The 18,515-nt window shown below is 40.4% G+C and overlaps 4 protein-coding genes across 12 annotated transcripts; 1 reads left to right on the top strand and 3 right to left on the bottom strand.

The window, feature by feature from the left end:
• Positions 1-121: 121 nt before the first annotated feature.
• Positions 122-8,740, bottom strand: siz (schizo). Of its 7 annotated transcripts, XM_015980334.2 has the most exons (8): positions 6,807-7,669; positions 3,308-3,556; positions 3,039-3,256; positions 1,990-2,810; positions 1,345-1,819; positions 1,098-1,292; positions 872-1,042; positions 122-820 (listed from the first exon to the last, which is right to left on the bottom strand). In XM_015980334.2, the coding sequence occupies exons 1-8, from the start codon at positions 7,061-7,063 to the stop codon at positions 606-608; spliced, it is 2,601 nt and encodes an 866-aa protein (XP_015835820.1). In that variant the 5' UTR covers positions 7,064-7,669; the 3' UTR covers positions 122-605. The 7 variants fall into 7 exon arrangements, with proteins under 7 accessions (XP_015835820.1, XP_972609.1, XP_015835809.1 ...); XM_967516.5 differs by lacking the exon at positions 6,807-7,669 and adding an exon at positions 8,093-8,740 and having other exon boundaries at positions 1,990-3,256; XM_015980323.2 differs by lacking the exon at positions 6,807-7,669 and adding an exon at positions 7,764-7,876 and having other exon boundaries at positions 1,990-3,256.
• A 1,403-nt stretch (positions 8,741-10,143) lies between these two features.
• LOC657776 (polyadenylate-binding protein 1) lies at positions 10,144-12,816 on the top strand. Of its 2 annotated transcripts, XM_970882.4 has the most exons (4): positions 10,144-10,583; positions 10,729-11,295; positions 11,347-12,096; positions 12,151-12,816. In XM_970882.4, the coding sequence occupies exons 1-4, from the start codon at positions 10,391-10,393 to the stop codon at positions 12,462-12,464; spliced, it is 1,824 nt and encodes a 607-aa protein (XP_975975.1). In that variant the 5' UTR covers positions 10,144-10,390; the 3' UTR covers positions 12,465-12,816. The 2 variants fall into 2 exon arrangements, with proteins under 2 accessions (XP_975975.1, XP_008199756.1); XM_008201534.3 differs by having other exon boundaries at positions 11,347-12,816.
• Positions 12,817-13,417: 601 nt separating this feature from the next.
• On the bottom strand, positions 13,418-15,157 carry ScsbetaG (Succinyl-coenzyme A synthetase beta subunit, GDP-forming). Its single transcript, XM_967562.5, has 4 exons — positions 14,891-15,157; positions 14,714-14,837; positions 14,563-14,662; positions 13,418-14,516 (listed from the first exon to the last, which is right to left on the bottom strand). Exons 1-4 carry the CDS (start codon positions 14,945-14,947, stop codon positions 13,553-13,555), a joined length of 1,245 nt encoding a protein of 414 aa, XP_972655.2. The 5' UTR covers positions 14,948-15,157; the 3' UTR covers positions 13,418-13,552.
• Positions 15,158-15,363: 206 nt separating this feature from the next.
• LOC661448 (neurotactin) lies at positions 15,364-18,331 on the bottom strand. 2 transcript variants are annotated; one of them, XM_015977844.2, is made up of 7 exons: positions 17,818-18,331; positions 17,552-17,776; positions 16,969-17,493; positions 16,761-16,923; positions 16,259-16,715; positions 15,997-16,211; positions 15,364-15,939 (listed from the first exon to the last, which is right to left on the bottom strand). In XM_015977844.2, exons 1-7 carry the CDS (start codon positions 17,926-17,928, stop codon positions 15,812-15,814), a joined length of 1,824 nt encoding a protein of 607 aa, XP_015833330.1. In that variant the 5' UTR covers positions 17,929-18,331; the 3' UTR covers positions 15,364-15,811. The 2 variants fall into 2 exon arrangements, with proteins under 2 accessions (XP_015833330.1, XP_008199778.1); XM_008201556.3 differs by having other exon boundaries at positions 15,364-15,951; positions 17,818-18,195.
• Between the last annotated feature and the right edge of the window lie 184 nt (positions 18,332-18,515).

Raw genomic sequence — 18,515 nt, 5'->3', positions numbered from 1 at the left:
AATTACGTTATTTAATGTGTTTTTCTATTGAAGTGCGGTCGATGCTTACGTAATAATGATGTAAGTAATTATCGTTGCTGGTGCCATGTGTTTTATCAATTGGTGGAAAGGAAAAAGCAGCTAAAGGTCCGACTATTTATTGGTTATTAAAAAAACACTTATTACATACATTTAAATTATTTAATATCATTAGTAGAGATTGCTAACATATTTACAATCGACTAGAACATGTTGCTCTCTTTAATAATTTAACTATTTACAAATCCTTTACAGGCAACATTAGAAGACAATTATCAATATGTTCAATGCCATTGAAGACAGAGAGCCGGTTTAAGGCAACCTTAATGTTGAATAGCTGTCAAAATAGCGAGTGAATATAATATAATGGTAAAGAAAATACATTAAGTTTGCCTCTCCTAGTAACAAGAAGGAAATTAAAAAATAATAATAACAAAAAATTAAGTATTACGCGCTGGGGCGAAATTAGACAGCCATAATTAATATATTTGGTAACACTTATAAATGGTGAAAATGTATTTGGTTATTCATACATGCACAAGTTAAATTTGAAAAAGAACCGATTACACTTATATATTTGGATTGATTTACACTTCGGTCGACTTCACCGCCACATTGTTCTGTTGTTTCTTGTTGAACAGGCCGCCTAAGAATGACTGGTGGTTATGGAGGCCTGGCTTACCTTTATTAGCCAGCTTGTCAGACCGGGAGCAAGTACTAGCCGACGTCGACTGGAATGATACAGACATGCCGCTATCTAACGAGCCCACACTACCTCGGCGCTGTGCCTTTTCTCCTGCAACTACACTGACAATATTACTAATAACGTCAATAATTCGACAAAACAACCTACACTGTTCGTGGATATCCAGCAACGAGTTACTGAGCGCCGAACGTTTGATTTGAGTGTCATGACCGACTTCTTCGGCACACTCCGACCCTCCTAGTGCCTGGTTCTGGGAGCAGGGGCACTGGTAAGAACACACTTCCACGTCAGCGACGCCACTGTCCCGGTTTTCGGTACCTGTGTTAAAAAAATAGTAAGGATAGGTGCGGGAGAAGCGCCTTGCGAGGCATACCTGTCCTGGTCCCCCGGTTCGACTTCTGCCGCTCTAGCTCAGCCTCAATCCTCAAATTCTCCATTTCATCCATCTCGCTTACAGCCTCCTTCAAATCCTCCGCGAATTTGCACCTATCATGCTCATTTCGCGCGTTAAATGTGACCAATACTTTGCCATCGACACGTTGGCTCAAACGTATACCATAAGGGTAATCTAGAGATGAAATGAATGAAGCTAAACACCAAACGAAAACTGAATAACTTACGGGCAGCTTCGAAGAGAGTGACAGTCATCCCGCACAGAGGGAAACTATTCCTGAATGTATACGTAACTGAAGACTTCTTCTTACTTAGAATTTTCGTAATAACGAGCAAATCGTTAAAAAGGAACACTTCTCTCTGGTGTACACCAGGTCTTTCTTTCTTATAAATATCAGGGATTTCGTATAAACGACAATAACACACTAGTCGGCGATGTGGTAACGCCATATTTGGTTTTTTACCAACGATCGTTGCTTGGACTTTCATTACTTGAGTCACGTGGTCTGAACCGGGCTTAAATTCGTTCGCTTTGACACGCTCGTAAACCCCAGTCAACATATCACTGTCAATATCACCACAATCGTCGATACCTCGTAAATTTTTTATGAAGTCTTCGAGCTTCATCCGACGTTCGGGTTTTATATTCGGGGTGTGGAGGTCAGTGTTCAGCATTATTATCGCAAAGGCGAGCACAAAAATCTGTAAATAACAACGATTAGTTAACACGTTGTAATTACTTTCTTTGTCAAGTTTAATCAATAGGGATATTTCCCATGAACAACTTTCATATTCATTGAAAGAACAGTCTTCCTACTTGATTGAAAAAGTGATTATATAAAATTACCGAGCAAAAATTACATGGCACTTACCGTATCAGGCGATCTTAACCGGGCGACGATATCGACATTGCACTGGCAATATCTATGCGAGAACACCTCCATAAGTCTTTCAATCTTTTGTGCTTCTCCAGGCATTCGGAAATGCTGCTGGAACTTCCGAAGGGCAACATCGACTTGCATTCCCGACAAATCTAACTCATTAGCGAAGCATTCCAAAACAGCCATACAAAACGGATTTTGTAAATTCCCTAAATACTCTCCGATCATTTGTTTACTCAGTCCTTTTCTCGAGATGAGAAATCTGGCGACGCCTTGCGGCGAGTTCTCCAAGAACCCTCTTCGGATTAGATAGGAGATGCCTCGTTCTGGTTTTTTATTAAATAAGTTAAGTCCTACTCTGTATTGTCGTTTTCTTATAGTCTCGGTTATTTTATAGCTGGCGGGTGCTTGTTGTTCATTGGCTCGTTCTAGTGTGTAGGTGGATGTGCTAGTGTTGGAAATGTTCCCTAAACTGGTCTCTAAGGCCGGTTCGGCGTATTCCGAAATGTGATTTCCTTTGCGCTTCCAGACTGGCGATCCGGAAAATTCACATTGCACGCGTTCAGTCGATATACTACTGTCACTACCGGAACTTTGGACACTTGACAACGAGCCGTTTTCGTTTGTTTTGGTCAAGCCGTTGCTTTTGTGGTGTCGGGGGTCTCCGACCGAACGAGAGGTAATACTTGAGGTTCGTTTAGGTACTTCTGGTGGTACTTTTCTACTGTTCAGACTGTGGCGGCTGCGAGCGTAGCCGTTTGTGGAAGTTGTAGGAGTACTACAAGAACTGGGACTTGCAGTCACTTGGGTACCTAGCGAATCCGATTTGGAGTCAGCGGGTGAATAGTAGTGTTGGAGGGAGGATGAGGAATAATTCTCCCAACACACTGTAGGAGTCCCCGACTGACTCCTAGGTATTGGCATATTGTCAATATTACGTCTCTCGCGCAAAGACATCGATCTAACTGGAAGAACTCTCATATTCGAGCAGTCGTGTCCTTCATAATTCCTCATATATTCGGGACACTGCTCAGTCTCACCTATTGTGCTACGACAGTCTTCGGAATTTGCAGGAATTCGGCGACTAATACGTTTCTCGGCTTTGGCCATTGCTGTAATTGCTGCGAATTTTTTAAGTAGTGTGTATCGTCTGAACGCCCGTTGAATCGTGAGAGCTGCATTTCGCGCTTTAACACCGCCATATTTCCGTTCCAACACTTCGATTTGTTTGTCGAGAATGTCTTGCGACAGCTCGTATCTAAATTTACCCGAATCAGTTTTCTCTTACATGACACTGGAGCGTACTTACGTTGTCTGAACCCTCGACCTTTTCAAGACATCTCCGTTCCGTAAAGAACCCTTCTTATGAAGAGGCTGCGATACATTCACGTACGTCGAGTTGTTAGGGGAGGCACGGGAATAGATAGGACTGGGGGTTGGAGTACTGTAGTTTTGAGCTTGGACAAAACTGGGAGCCTGGATGTAAGTCTGTTCTTGAAACTGGTCGGATGAACCCATCGAATTCACTATCTGGGACCTTTCCATTTTCGGTGGAAAGCTGAAATTAAAACAATACAAAAATAACAACAAAAACCTAAATTACTGTTCACAACCTTGAAAAACTGAATTGTGAACTTTCTGTTATTGACCTGTTGCCACGCAAAGCAACAAAAACCATTTTAATGTCACAACTATTAAAAACCCAGTAAACCAGATAGAATGAAATGTCATTAAAATAAAACAAGAGAAATTTTACATTTCTTTACCCAGCACCACAGTGTTGAGGCAACTACTCCAACGATACATAAAAACACAATTAAGCATTTAACTAAATGAACAGACGACTATCACATTACAAAACGCCCCTTTGCGCAAATCCTAATTCACAGAAAAACTTTACGGAAATAAAAAATACAAAAATGATTACGTTTCAAGTCGTAATTAACTGAAGCCGGGAGTGGTTCAAGGGCTAATTACAAATTTATAAGTTTTAATAGGACACGCAGGATGATTCTATCCTTATGAATAAAACAGACTTCAAGAAATTCACTCAACTTTGCTAAAACAGTAAATACAGATTTTTTTAAATGAAAGTCCGTATTTGCTTTGATTTCCCAACTTGTCGGAAATCCTTGAACCGTAAAGTTTCTATTTTAAAATTCTTATGAGGCATGTACCGGGGTAGGTCAATTTAAATATTTTAATTAAATCTGATGATTTGTCTGTATTATCTACAGGATGAGTGTAATTGCTCATTTATGCATAATTTAACGTAAAAAATTTCACCTTATCAATAAAAAAATTAATTAGTGCAAAAGCAAATAAAAATCCTTACTTTCCCACCAAAAAGCCCGATATGCAAATAATCATCTCGCAAACACATGCACCAAAACAAAATAAACAGAATTGAACTGCAGCAGTTTCTCGAGTGCTGTACACCCTAAGAAGGCAGCTGGCGAACTGAAATCAAGATGGTAAATGGTTCCTAAATCACAGGTAGTCAGATGAACCATAAAGGAAAAAATAAGGTCGAAGAAGAGCAGCTGGCGCATTTGGTAAATCGGGCATCATGTGTTTCATCATCAGAGAAACTATTAAATTTTAAGCAATGGACGTGACATAACTTATAAAACCTGAATTCATTTTGACCAATTGGTAGAAATTCATTGACATTATTAGATTAGTCATAAGTTTAATCGTGCCGAGGCTTCAAATTAGAAATAATGCGACAATACCATGGGAAATAAGTCGGCCGTCAAAATTCAACAATAGCACGTATCTTTTTTCGACATACAACCATACTAGCCTTGATTGCAGATATCCAGGAAACGACATTTACCAAAATTATACATTCATTTTTTATCATCCGAGATAATCACACAGGAAAAAGATACAGAAATGTCGATGCTTAGTCTACAGGGTAAAGGATGTTGAATTTCCTTCGTTACTTGGTTTAGGTTTGGATCGTTTCAAGAAGGTACATATATCTTAAAACCGACACGATGCACGTGTCCGGCTATCACGTGATGCAACCCCCAGGGGAGGCGAGGTGCAAGGGAGGGGCCGGCAGGTGGCGGCCCTAACGCATGTGTGGCGTGTGGTGACCGAACGAAAAGCAGATGTTTTTCGAATACTTTCGTCCCCCTTTCCTTCCCTTCGAGAAATCGAAAAGACTTCACTTTTTAAATGTAAAAGGAATTAAATATATTGTACGGTTTGCGCGACCTCGATTATTTGCGGCAATTTCCGCCCGCCTAATTCACTAATTTGTTTCAAAATTAGCCGCATACGGATGAAAAACATTCAAATGGCGTCAATTGTCTTGTTTTTTCTAATTCGAGCCGAAACGAAATTAATTATTCTGGGGATTCGGTGACATTGCTTGAAATCATAGAAAGTTTCGATAAATTGCTGCCATTGCATAAGCGACAAACTGGTCACGACGTTACCGAACAAGTGCAAAAAATTACGTTTACTAATTCGATAACAAATATTGCCATATTACGCTAATTGCTCCCACTTTGGACTTGACGGATGTGACGCAAATCTCGCCAAAAACCACATGGAAAATTTTTAAATCGGCAAAGATCAGATTTTATGACGATGGTCCGGGTCGAATTGACATTTAGAAACGGAAGTACGGCACACGATCGCCGCATACAACAACAAACGATAAAGCATTTTATGTGTAAATAAATTCAAATTAGGAAAAAGTACGTTTATTTTACATTCTAAAATTGCGTATAATTAAACGATAAAGGAGAAAGTTGTTCGAATATTCAACATTTGTGTGCTATGATAAATGGCGATTTTCTAAAAAAAGAAAAAACACATCTGTCAGGTAGGTGACATAATACGTTTAAATGTTACAACTTTTGAATTTTGATGAGGCACTTTACTAGATTGTGCCGAAATTAGAGCGCGTCATGTATTCTAGTGATTAATTAAGCGTTAAAAATTACTATTACAGTTAATTCAATTAATTTACAGATCTCGATACATTAATCTGATTTAATTAACGAATTAACGCGTACAGCTACTTTTTTACTTCACTCAACCTTGATTTCATTAGAGAAAAGTGTGTTCAACTACTGCCCAGTGCAGTGGCAGTAGCATGCAAGCAATTATTATAATAAGGTACCAACATTCCAGTTATCAAAGTAGGGTAGAGACAATTAGCGGGACTTAATGTAGGTATAACGATACCCTCATTTCAAACACCGTTGCCACATTTGAGCGACGTTGTCACACACCTGTGACGTAACGTGACGTCATTTTATACATCAAAAATTGCTAAAAAACGATGCTTTCACTCGCAAAAACGGAAACTAACGTGACATAAAATGCAGCTTACAGTTAAACCAATGTAGGTTTAATGGCGCATTAGCAGCCTAGGTACAAAACAAAAATAAACTAATACGGTAGGCGCATGTTAATTACCCCAACGGTAAATGCACAAGGAGGTCCGTGCCCTGATCACCCACCTATAAACAATGATTCATTCCAAATGACAAAAACGTGGCTTATCAATAATTTCTAATTGTGTCGGTAATGAGTGAGTAAGGGTACGGAGATCTATTGTGGCTGTTAAAGTACAATTGAAACAATTTAGCAATCAGCGTCATTAATCATTTAAAAGCGACTTTTTCCAAATTATCCTGACAATGGAAAAAACGCGAATCTTGTTCAGGTCTGTTGGATAAAGCAACATAGTTACCCAAATACGTACTTGTGAAAAATTGAGCTCTTTAAACATATACTTAGGTATGACATTGAGAAATGTGAAATGTTATTTTCCGGGACTTTACCTGATGACAGTGACATGTTTCCGGAAAGGCGGTAAAGTGTGACATGCGTCGGTAACAGTGACCAGTCTACTGACATGTTGTCTTCTGGTGGTGCAAACCACCCTGATCCGTTCTTGTTGTATTCCGGAGCGTCTAACTCTGACAACAGTTCTATCGCACACATCAACCGTATGCACAGGGTTCGACCTGACATGTTCGGTTCTAACTTGACTCTGCACGAAGGGTTGGGGAAACCCCCCTGGCGACTGTCCACGCATTACAAGCACTCACAATTCACGTACCATGATTGCACTTGCGACCGGATTGAACGGCGATAGTAAAAGTAATCGTACTTTCTACTTTTGTGTCGATCACTGGTGGTGGCCGGAAGCACTAGGGTTGTTAAATCGCGGGTTTTGTACACAGTTTGCGGATTACAAATGTCAGCTGACCGTGCCTCAGCACAGACAACCGAATGGAACGATCGGCACAGTTAGAAGAAGGCGAGCGGGGCTACAGCCTGACGTCACTTAGTCACAGTCCTTGGTGTTACATCACCACAAATAAACACCGAGGCAGATCAAACCCTGGTGCAACCTAAACCTGGCGCCCCGACGACATGTGCGACTCTACTACACGACCACAAGCCTCAAGGCTGATGCACGAGCAATTACCGCAAACGTGTGGGTGCTTGCCAATACCAAGAAACGCCAGCTAAAGAATCGCCTCAAAAACGACAGCGCGTTATAGACTAGCCTGAGGATATCCGTTCACTTTCCCTTATTTAGAAATCAATACGCCGTTCGACTGTGGCATATATGACACTTTGTGGGGACCCCGAGCGCGATTTCCGCCAAAGAGTGCATCCTCGAGGTTAATGACACCAGGACAGCCCCCAAATCCGACCGCCGCCTCCCTAATCCCATTATCCACAAAAACAAAACCTCCAAACAGGACTACCAACAAAACGCCAATTACCTTAATTTAATAAAAACCATCGACTTATTATCTTCTTGACCAGTGTGAACGGTCGGCGTCGCGACGTCGCCACGCATGCGCACAGAACCAAGTCAGTGGGAGGCGTCGTTTATGACATTTTACAACATCCTTGTCCCAGAAATGTACAACAAAAAACAAACAAACGCAAACTTTGCAAACAAAACACGACTGCCACTTTAAATCATTTGACGTTTCATCAATGAAACTGCGACCGATTTATGACAAGGGTCGCATCTCACCCTTGGAGGGATTTCCCCATTTTTTAATTATCGCAATAAATAAACGGGTGTTTGATGCCGTTTTCTCACCTTTCATCTTGCAACCGTTTCAGTTCCACCATTTCCAGCTCGAACCTCAGATTGCTGTTTTCACACAGCAAAAGATCCCGCTCGCTTGCAACTCCATCCAGTTCCCTCTTTAGCCGAATTATCTGGTCCCGTTGTTCCCGTATGATGGCATCTTTTTGGGCCAATAACGAATTTATATCGACTTCTATTCCTGCCATTGCAGGTCTCCTACTGTTCACACACACACGATCCTCAGTTGTTACGGTACCGTCCAAATTTTTAATCTGACGGGCATTTTCCTCCAGCAACGATTTGGTTTTTCCTTTTTTCACACAAGTTTTTCAAAAAAATTATCACATCTTATTCTGAAACGATATTGACAGACGAAATACAACGCGCCGCACTGTTCCTTGGTTTTTCTCACTATTATTCATCTGTCTCTCTTACGTCAGGAGCGAGAGCACAGAACAAAACGGGATGAACAAACCTACACACGTTGCCCCATCTGGAAATCCCCTCCAGTAACACTTCCAGGATGGTAACTTAGCGACTTGTCTTACCGGCCTACCACGAATTTCCGCACAAATTGCCGATAAAACGTGATTTCTCACACGAAAATGGGTGACTAACTTTGTTCACCTGCCTAATCAGCACAATAGTGCTTTGTAGATAAAAAAATCAGATAAAATGTTAATAACAATTACCATACATGGCCACGTGAGTAGTTGCGATGTTGCCACATTGCCATGTCCACAAGAAAATAAAGCACTCTTTGTTATTTTTGTTTGTTTTTAATGAAACAAGAGGTCCTCATGTTTCCAGTTTTAAATATTCTTAATCTACATCAAAAATCAAGACAACAGAAAATTTATTTATATTTATTCATTTTTAAACAATTTCTGTAATATATACAATTAATCTTGAATTTTAACTAACTCCGAAAAACTATTTTGTATGGATTTAACACAAAATAAACTTAGCCGATTACAAAATGAAGGCAAAAATTATATAAAATGTAATAACATTCATCTTGTTAGTCTCATCAGTGTTTTCTTAATCTTTGTTATAAAATATGGTATATAAAATCTATTTCTTCTCAAATATTTGTTATCTGACTCTAAAAAATTGCGTAAAAGAAAAAAGCACCTGTTTGAGCAAGTAAATTTACTCTCACTGAATTTTTGTTTAAACTAATAATAATATAAATCGTTATCATATACTTGTGGCAGCAGATAAGACCGTTACATATCGAAAAAAAATATTTACACACCGATTTATCAGTGAGAGTTGGTACTTAATTTTTTTAATGTGTTCGTTAAATATGAATATTAAAGCAAACTACTCTTAAGACTGTTCGTAATGCCATTAGTTGCTACCACACCATAGATGAATCACTCACTACTTCTTATCTTAATGATTACGAAAATATGTGAAAAATGAAGCTTTTTGGACAGGTCTCATCCTAATTACTTATTAAGTGCTACTATTAATATTATAAAAGACATCCGAATGAGTTAAAAAAATTGTTTTAGAGAGTTAGATTTCTTGAAAAAAAGAATTTTGAATTTTATAATCGAAAACATAAATTAAATAAATTTCACGATTTAAATGCTAAGAATTTAAAGCACGTAACGATTTCCGTTTGAACGTCCACAATTCGTTCTTTCAAATATGCCGCCACAAGTTTGACATTAGAAATTAGATTTCCGTTAGAAATTGTGTTCATATCAGCCTAAATTTGTAACAATTTGACTATAAAAAGTGTTCTGTGGTCACGAAAATTTAAGTCGTATTTTTATTAAACTTTTAAAAGTTTTATAGGAGACGGTACGTGTAAGAATTTTTAAAAATAGTCATCTTTGTCAACGGTCAAATTTTATGGTTTGGCAAATTTAGCTCGATTAAATTGAGATAGACGTCGGATTCTTTCTGAAACGATGTATGAAATCAAAAATGTGCTTTTTTTGCTAAATTGGTCGCAGGGTCCGTTAAAATTGATGTATTATTCAATATTTCATCACATGGCAACACTGGAATCAGTCATATCCGGCTTGTATAAGTAGTGAAAATGCTGTAACGACTCCATTTTGTTACTGTTGTTAGTGGTGTAAGCGTGTGGTTGTGTATCTTCTTAGAACACACAACCCACCTAAAAAAAAGCTAAATAATATTTACAAAAATCCAAAAAAATTATAAAAACTCATTAAAAACCCCAAAAAAATCGAAAAACAGTGGAAAAAACGAAAATAAACGGTTAATGTATATTTTTCGTTTCTTATGTTAACGCGTAGCATATCTGTGTAGTGTGCAAGAACGAAGATGAATCCGGGTGCTCCAAACTACCCCATGGCGTCTCTGTACGTCGGGGATCTCCACACCGATATCACGGAAGCAATGCTTTTTGAAAAGTTTTCCACTGCTGGACCAGTCCTTTCGATTCGCGTGTGCAGAGATTTGATAACGAGGCGTTCTCTCGGTTACGCTTATGTGAATTTCCAGCAGCCCGCTGATGGTAAGTGCGAACCCAGTGCCCATTTATTTGTTCCATATGGTACCCGACTGCCATTTAATATTTAATCCGTTTTGATTGTTAACCTTCCCCCACCACGCTCGCAACATTGAAATTTCTTAGAAATTGGTAAATGTTAATGTTGCAGCCGAACGCGCTTTGGACACCATGAATTTTGATTTAATCAAGGGCCGCCCAATTCGCATTATGTGGTCCCAACGCGACCCATCCCTTCGTAAGTCGGGAGTAGGAAATGTTTTCATTAAGAATCTAGATCGTTCCATTGACAACAAGGCTATGTACGATACGTTCTCAGCCTTTGGAAACATTCTCAGTTGTAAAGTAGCTCAAGACGAAAACGGCACCAGCAAAGGCTACGGCTTCGTCCATTTCGAAACAGAAGAAGCGGCTAACAAGTCGATCGAAAAAGTAAACGGCATGTTGCTCAACGGAAAGAAAGTCTACGTTGGCCGTTTCATTCCACGTAAAGAACGTGAAAAGGAGCTTGGCGAGAAAGCTAAGCTCTTCACCAACGTTTACGTCAAGAATTTCGGCGAAGACTTGACTGAGGAGCAACTGCGCACCATGTTTGAGAAGTACGGCAAAATCACCAGTTACAAGATCATGAGCAAGGACGACGGCAAGTCGAAAGGATTCGGATTTGTCGCCTTTGAAAGCCCTGAAGCCGCTGAGACAGCCGTTGAAGCTTTGAATGGTATGTTGCTTGTTGAGAGTGGCCGATTTTGTTTCTAATGTCTTTGTTTAGGTAAGGAAATCATCGATGGAAAGCCTTTGTACGTTGGACGCGCCCAGAAGAAGGCCGAGCGTCAGCAAGAATTGAAACGTCGCTTCGAAGCCTTGAAGATGGAGCGTTTGAACCGCTACCAAGGCGTGAACCTCTACGTGAAAAACCTGGACGACACAATTGACGATGAACGTTTACGTAAAGAATTCTCTCCGTTTGGAACCATAACATCGGCGAAAGTAATGATGGAGGACAATAGGAGCAAAGGCTTTGGCTTCGTTTGTTTCTCGTCGCCGGAAGAGGCCACAAAAGCCGTGACCGAGATGAACGGCCGGATCGTAGGTTCAAAGCCTTTATACGTGGCCTTAGCGCAGCGCAAGGAGGACCGTAAAGCCCACTTGACATCACAATACATGCAGCGTATGGCGAACATACGCATGCACCAAATGGGTCAGTTTATCCAGCCTGGAACGTCAAGTGGGTATTTCGTTCCAACGATCCCAGCCCCGCAGAGGTTCTATGGGGCGGCCCAGATGGCCCAGATCCGCACGAACCCGCGATGGCCGGCTCAGACCCCCGTGAGGCCCGGAGCCCAGGGCAGCGCTAACCCGTACGGTACCATTCCGACCACGTACCGAGCCGCGCCAAGGCCCCCGAACCAGTCCGCCGCTTTGAGGAGCAATATCAATGTGCCAAGACCAATAACCGGCCAGCAGCCACCGAATATACAAGGACGACCATTAGCTAGCCAAGCCGTTGTAGCACCTGCAGGTAATCGCCCAACTACTTACAAGTATACAGCAAATATGCGTAATCCTCCACAAGGTTTAGGCATCAGCAATGCTGCTCCGGTCCAGCAAGCTGTCCACATTCAAGGCCAGGAGCCTTTGACAGCCACCATGTTGGCAGCTGCCCCGCCACAAGAGCAAAAGCAAATGCTGGGTGAGAGGCTCTTCCCACTTATTCAACGCATGTATCCAGATTTGGCCGGAAAAATCACCGGTATGTTGCTCGAAATTGACAATTCGGAACTTTTGCATATGTTGGAACACAATGAATCCCTCAAAGCCAAGGTGGAGGAAGCCGTTGCTGTCTTGCAGGCCCATCAAGCCAAACAGGCTGCTATTAAAAAAGAGTAAACGGTCGCTTACTCAGACAAATAAATATAATAAAATGAAAAAAATTGCAAACATGTCTTACGACAAAAAAACTTATATAAAAATCGAAACATCATCATAAATGAAACTATTATTATGCGTTCGTGATTTTTGCTTGTTTGCAATTTTCACTATCTTAGTTAAATAGTTATTTCTTTGGTTTTTAGTTACTTTTCGCATTTTCCAATATCCTATTAATTGATGTATCTGCAACTTACTGAATTTGTAATATAAAATTGTACATTTCATATTTATTTTTCGTTCAAATTAATTTCTCAATCTTATGTTACTCTCTTGGTTTTTGGAATTTTAAAATAATAAATCTTAATAAAAACACATTCTTTTATTTACCACTTCACTACAATAAGATCTAAAAATAATATCTAAAGCACCAGAAATAAAATTCAAGGTAAGTATTGAAAGTACCAAAATAATTCAACATTTTAAAACACTAAAAAAAAGATCTAAGCTTACTTTTTCAAATGCCCAAATACGATTTTAAAAAATGATTGCGATTTGTCCAAGGAACAAGGGTGCTGTATTTTTTTTAATGACTTAAACTAGGATATAAGATGAAGGAATACTGAAAATTGTTTTAAAAAACTTGATTAATCGAAAAAGCAATAAAAAAACAGTACCGTAAAATTTTCTCACAAAAGTACATAACTTTTATCAAGCAAACTTCAAATTTTATAGTTATATTCACATTACCTTACCTGACTGCCTTAAATACAGAGGTGGGCAAAAGTATGGAACGAGTTTTTTCAAAAATAAATTTTCGAAATTCTTTTTAGTAAGTATTAGTACTTTTAGTATTTTAGAGCATAATCTTTTATCAAAAAAATTATCGTAATAGGGTGCCATTTGAAGAAAAAAAATTTTGAATACTTTAAAACTATTATCTGGGATATAATGGTGTAATGAAAAACGAATAGTATATGAGAAATTTTTATTAACCGAAAATACAATATCAAAACGAAGTAATGAAAACATTGGTCATTTGAACAGTTTTTTGTGCTGTTGACTAATGAGCAATATCAACAAATTAACACTTTATCAACAAAAACACGTTAGGCATTCTGCACCGCTTTTTTGGCGGCATCGTCGAGATTTTCAGCTGTTTGGATATTCATGCCTGAATCCTTGATAATTCTCCGGGCCTCCGCCGCATTCGTGCCTTCCAGTCTGACAATCAAAGGCACTTCAAGCTTCATCGCCTTCATTGCACCCACGATTCCATTGGCAATCGTCGCGCAATTCACGATCCCGCCGAAAACGTTGACCAAAATACATTTAACGTTCTTATCAGACGTGAGAATATTGAACGCGGCTTTGACCTGCTCCTCGCGGACGCTGCCCCCGACGTCGAGGAAGTTGGCGGGGTCGCCCCCATGCAGCTTGATGATGTCCATGGTGGCCATGGCCAAACCGGCGCCGTTGACCAAACAGCCGATGTTTCCTGTCATCCCGATGTAGTTCAGGTTGTATTTCGCCGCTTCGACCTCGCGGGGGTCGCTCTCGGTGACGTCCTCCAACGCGAAGATGTCCTTTTGGCGGAACTGCGCGTTGTCGTCGAAATTGATTTTCGCATCCACTGCGATCACTTTATTGTTGTCCGTTTCGACCAAAGGGTTGATTTCGAGCTGAGTGGCATCGACGGCGAGGAAGAACTGCCACAGTTTTTTCAGCTCGGCTGCGGCCAAACCCTTGAGGGGCCCCTTGAACTCCAGGAACTCGGCCACCTCATTGGCCATACTATCGGTCACCCCCTTGTGAATATCAATGGGGATGTTTTTGATCAAATGGGGCGTCTTCTCAGCCACGGCTTCGATGTCCACGCCGCCTGCGGGGGACGCAATTAAGACAGGCCCGTTCTTCTGCCTGTCCATTAAAATGCAAACGTAGGTCTCCCTCTGAATGTTCACACTTTCGGCAATCATGATTTTTTTCACCTCGATGCCGTCCTTGGGCGTCTGCTTCGTGATAAGCCTGTGGCCGAGCATTTTTTTGACGATATCGTCGACTTCATTGCGTCTGAAACAAACGCTCAATTTTGACAAAACCACAAAAAAAATTTTACTTCTCAGTGACATGAACCCCGCCTTTAAAACCATTGGTAAAGTGGCCTTTGCCGCGACCACCCGCCAGAATTTGTGCCTTTATTACGTATTCTTTCACATCTGCAAAAAATTAAACAGTGACATAACCCCAACTTTTATTAACACTTTTACTAAATTTATCGAACTCGGAGCATCCCTTATCATCAACCATGCAAAAGTCTTGCACAGCCACCCCATTTTTGCGCAAAAGGTGCTTGCTTTGGTACTCCAACAGGTTCAAATAACGCACCGGAACCTGAAAATGATTGAGGTTATGTCATGTTTTTTGCGAATTTGTAAAAAAGTTACGGAGAATTGTTTTATCTGAGTCGGGACTTTTAAAAGAGAGTTCCAGAGGGAAGACATTGTTTGGTTTTCGCAATAAAGGCACTGCACACTTATCACTGGTATTTATCTAATTGGGGAACAGCACGAATGCACAAAGTCCAAATGTCTGAATGTTTTATCTGAAATAATTGTCCATAAAAAAAGACGGAGCGAGAAATTGCTCAGTGACGCAACTTTCGGCCAATTTGTGGGATAATTAAGCAAAACACACTCCTTAAGTTATTTTATATTGATCTAGGTTAGGTTTTTCCCATAACTCTAGGAAAAAAGCATTGATTTTGATTTTTGGTAAAGGGAAGGTAATAAAAACGATTTTTCGATTTTCTTACGCAAAAAACTGTATTTTTTATACACATATTTATACTTTTTCCACCTGTGCTAATTAGGTTTCTAGGTTAAGAATGCGGGATTTTATTTTAAAACAAACTAAACGGGACAGATAAATATCTATTAGTTTTTATTTTTAGTACACATTTAATATTTTTAATAACTATTTACAAAAATAGGCGTTTTGATTTAAATAAGGGGCTGTGCTCGCCATTGGTGGAATCTATATGTCATTGTACATAAATGGCCAATAACAAACTAGATAAGTATGTACAGTGAAGGTCACAAGATAATTATTTTTGGACACTATTTTTACAAAGGTGATGACAAAAACAATAAAATTGTTGTAACGACACATCTACAGTCGAAATATATTTATAAATGCGTTTGTTAAGCACCGATATGTACATATTTTCCCGTCTACCTGATTCCGCTGACATTTATAAATAGAATTAAAAAAACTTAATAGTCCTGTCTTGTCGCCCAAAAACGTATCACAAGTGATGAGACATCTAAATATATTTAGTTAATTGAAAACTGGTTTGCAACTTATTTTTAATATCCCATATGAAGATGATTTTCCCGCTCCCTCGATCGCTTTTTCAATAAAACAATGCAAATTAGGAGCAAAGCGAGCAGGGCGATCACAAGAGCCACCAAAGTGTACATTGCATGCCGGAAACCTGCAGCCGGGTCTAGAACTTACCAAATAAAATGCAACTTTGTGAATTAGTTATTACCTGGACTATTTTGTAGCTCCCGCGGGATGTTATTCGATAAATTATTCTTAATATTGGCCATTTTTGGCACGAGCTGGTTCCAGAACAAAACCCTCTGGACGCGTTTTTTATTTTCTTCATTTATGTGGGAATTAACCGGCCCAAAATTTTCGATATAATAGTCCCCCGAGGTGTATTTTCGCCACGATCTGACCTGATTGTTTAGTGTCGGCTCCCTGAAATTTTTTCCTAGACTTTGGACTATTCATGTTGGGGGAAATACCCAAACATTATAAAGTTGGTCCATAACTGTTTGATTTGTCGACTCAAATTCATTTCGTTGGCGTTGAACCGCCGCCTGGCCACTTGCTTCAGCAAAATCGGTCCAAATACCAAGAGAAGGTCTGTGGTAATGGTCGAATCGGTTGTATTGAGAACAAACCCAACATCATCCATAAAATAAACATAAATTGGTTGCACGTATGACGAAATCAGGTGCGAAAGTTGCAAAAAATGTGGCGCTTCCACTTTGGCCTGAAACTCAAAATCTTTCAACTCGTCGTAGAGGAGTCTAACGTCCCCTTGGTTCGACGAGAAGTACTGCCACCTGATAAGGTCATAAATGTGGTCTTTGTTGGACGCCCCGAGTTTATACAAACGCGCAATTTCGGGGATTTTCACCTTTTCGACGTATTGTTGTAACTGGGTGAAGCCCTGACTTGCGAGTTCCAACCACTGCACTAAAAATAAGGGTCAAGGAGGGACGATTGTCAAAAAAACGTTACTAAATTGCTCGTCGGTGATAGGTTTCGAAATTCCGGTCAGAACGGGAACTTGCCAATCTGTGCCTTCTTTGAGCGCATTTGTGGGGTTCAAAGGGAGGTACCGGTTATTTTCCGGTAGGAAGGTGTCCACAACGGGCAAAAATCTATCGTTCCAGTTAAAAGACTGCAAAAACCGATGAGTGTCTCGAGTATGGCTGTCCGAACGCACCTCTGAATACTCAGCCAGAGCTTGTAAAATATGTTCCACTTTCTTTGATCGGAGACATTTAATCGGCTGCACGGTGTAAGCGTCGCAACCTAACATCCGAAGTATCTGCTTGGATGCCACCACCGGGTCATTTTTCTCCTGCCAGGTCGCTACGGCACTTCCACTCGAAATGATAACCCTTTGGAAGAACCCGGCGGTCCGCGGCGAAACCATATGAAAGGTCACGCTCACAGCCCCCGACTGGTGGCCATAAAGCGTGATTTTTTCGGGGTCGCCCCCAAACTGATTGATATTTTGCCGGATCCAGACCAGAGCGAAATACTGGTCCAACAACCCCAAATTTCCGCGCGCTTCGGCCGACCCCAAGCAAAAAAAGCCGAAAACGTTCAGTCGGTAGTTGAGCGTCACGACCACCAAGCCCTCAGTCGCCAAATCTTGCCCGTTTATCGGAAACTCGCTGCTTTGGTAAAAATTCCTCCCTTCGAAAAAAACCACCACCGGCAGTGGGGCGTACAGGCCTGCGTTCTGGAAAAGTCGCCACAAATCCATTTGTGGAAATCGACAAAAATGAAGACTCTCGAACCTCAGGCGACCAAACGTTGAGGTAGAGACAGTCCTCCTGGTCGTTAATTCCGGGCTTTGGGGGCAGCTGGGGGCAGTGGGGTGCGAAACTGGTGGCTTGCCGCGTTTCGTTCCACGGGGGGTGTTTCAGAGGTGGGGCAAATCTCAGATCGCCTGTCGGGGGCGCAGCGTACGGAATGCCGAGGAACGCGTTTACGGTTTTTCCCGTGTCGGTGATAATCCTGGACTGTTAGGGGGTGAGACAGGGTTTTTTGGACGGTGACTTACCCCTTCCAAAAGCCCTTGTTGTACTCTAACTGACGGGTGTCTCTCACGCCAATTTTGGCACTCAATGAGATTCAAAAAGATAGAACAAACGATCACTTGTGTTAAATACATCACGATTTCGCGTCGAAAATTAAATAAATTTATTCTGTTACATTGTATTTCGTCAATGTTAAATCGCTTCAGCAATGAAATGGTACATAACGATCATAACAAATTTCATGAGTGTCCATGTATGTGCTTCCGGTTTTTCCCTTTTGTTGCGCTTCCGGTACCATATCGAACTGTACCATACGCGAAATATTTTATTTACAAACAATCCTATTTTCACGAAGACTCGCTGTTTCATTGTTATAGTTGTGATTCATTCGCAATTATTCATTTTGCTAATTCTTTAAAATTTGTCAAGCTATGACTAAGTCCAGACGAATAAAATTCAAAATTGGCCATTTTCCAATCAAATACTATGAGTTTTTTGTGGCCAAAAGTTTTACGAATATTGTCTTACTACAAATCTAGAGACTAATTAGGAATGAGATAATTTGCATTTGTATTATTTATTTAGTATTAGGGCTAGACTATGCGTCATTTTAATAATAAACTTCTTGGGTGCTGTTTTTAATAAAAAAATCACACTTTTGAAAGTAAGTTTATTTCATCTTCAATTATTCCGCCTTTCGAGATGTTTGCGAATCGCGACC

The sequence above is a fragment of the Tribolium castaneum genome, chromosome 10 (assembly GCF_031307605.1).
Source record: "Tribolium castaneum strain GA2 chromosome 10, icTriCast1.1, whole genome shotgun sequence".
Lineage (NCBI taxonomy): Eukaryota > Metazoa > Arthropoda > Insecta > Coleoptera > Tenebrionidae > Tribolium > Tribolium castaneum.
Note: the sequence above shows the minus strand (reverse complement) of the source record. Positions and strands in the feature narration are given on the sequence as shown.

Bases quoted from the DNA above. Each gene is read 5' to 3' on its own strand.
- siz (XM_008201499.3), bottom strand. From the start codon at position 7,063: ATGCGTGGACAGTCGCCAGGGGGGTTTCCCCAACCCTTCGTGCAGAGT. The intron at 1,820-1,989 runs GTAAGTGCCATG...TGTTATTTACAG, and splicing joins GGTTAAGATCGCCTGATACG to ATTTTTGTGCTCGCCTTTGC. The intron at 821-871 runs GTAGGTTGTTTT...TTGTCAGTGTAG, and splicing joins GCTGGATATCCACGAACAGT to TTGCAGGAGAAAAGGCACAG.
- ScsbetaG (XM_967562.5), bottom strand. From the start codon at position 14,947: ATGTCTTCCCTCTGGAACTCTCTTTTAAAAGTCCCGACTCAGATAAAA. The intron at 14,838-14,890 runs GTAACTTTTTTA...AATCATTTTCAG, and splicing joins CTCAGATAAAACAATTCTCC to GTTCCGGTGCGTTATTTGAA. The intron at 14,517-14,562 runs GTAAAATTTTTT...CGTTTGTTTCAG, and splicing joins GGGGTTCATGTCACTGAGAA to ACGCAATGAAGTCGACGATA.
- LOC661448 (XM_008201556.3), bottom strand. From the start codon at position 17,928: ATGTATTTAACACAAGTGATCGTTTGTTCTATCTTTTTGAATCTCATT. The intron at 16,924-16,968 runs GTGCGTTCGGAC...CGGTTTTTGCAG, and splicing joins CTCTGGCTGAGTATTCAGAG to TCTTTTAACTGGAACGATAG. The intron at 15,952-15,996 runs GTAATAACTAAT...GGTAAGTTCTAG, and splicing joins GGAGCTACAAAATAGTCCAG to ACCCGGCTGCAGGTTTCCGG.
- LOC657776 (XM_008201534.3), top strand. From the start codon at position 10,391: ATGAATCCGGGTGCTCCAAACTACCCCATGGCGTCTCTGTACGTCGGG. The intron at 10,584-10,728 runs GTAAGTGCGAAC...TTAATGTTGCAG, and splicing joins TTTCCAGCAGCCCGCTGATG to CCGAACGCGCTTTGGACACC. The intron at 11,296-11,346 runs GTATGTTGCTTG...GTCTTTGTTTAG, and splicing joins AGCCGTTGAAGCTTTGAATG to GTAAGGAAATCATCGATGGA.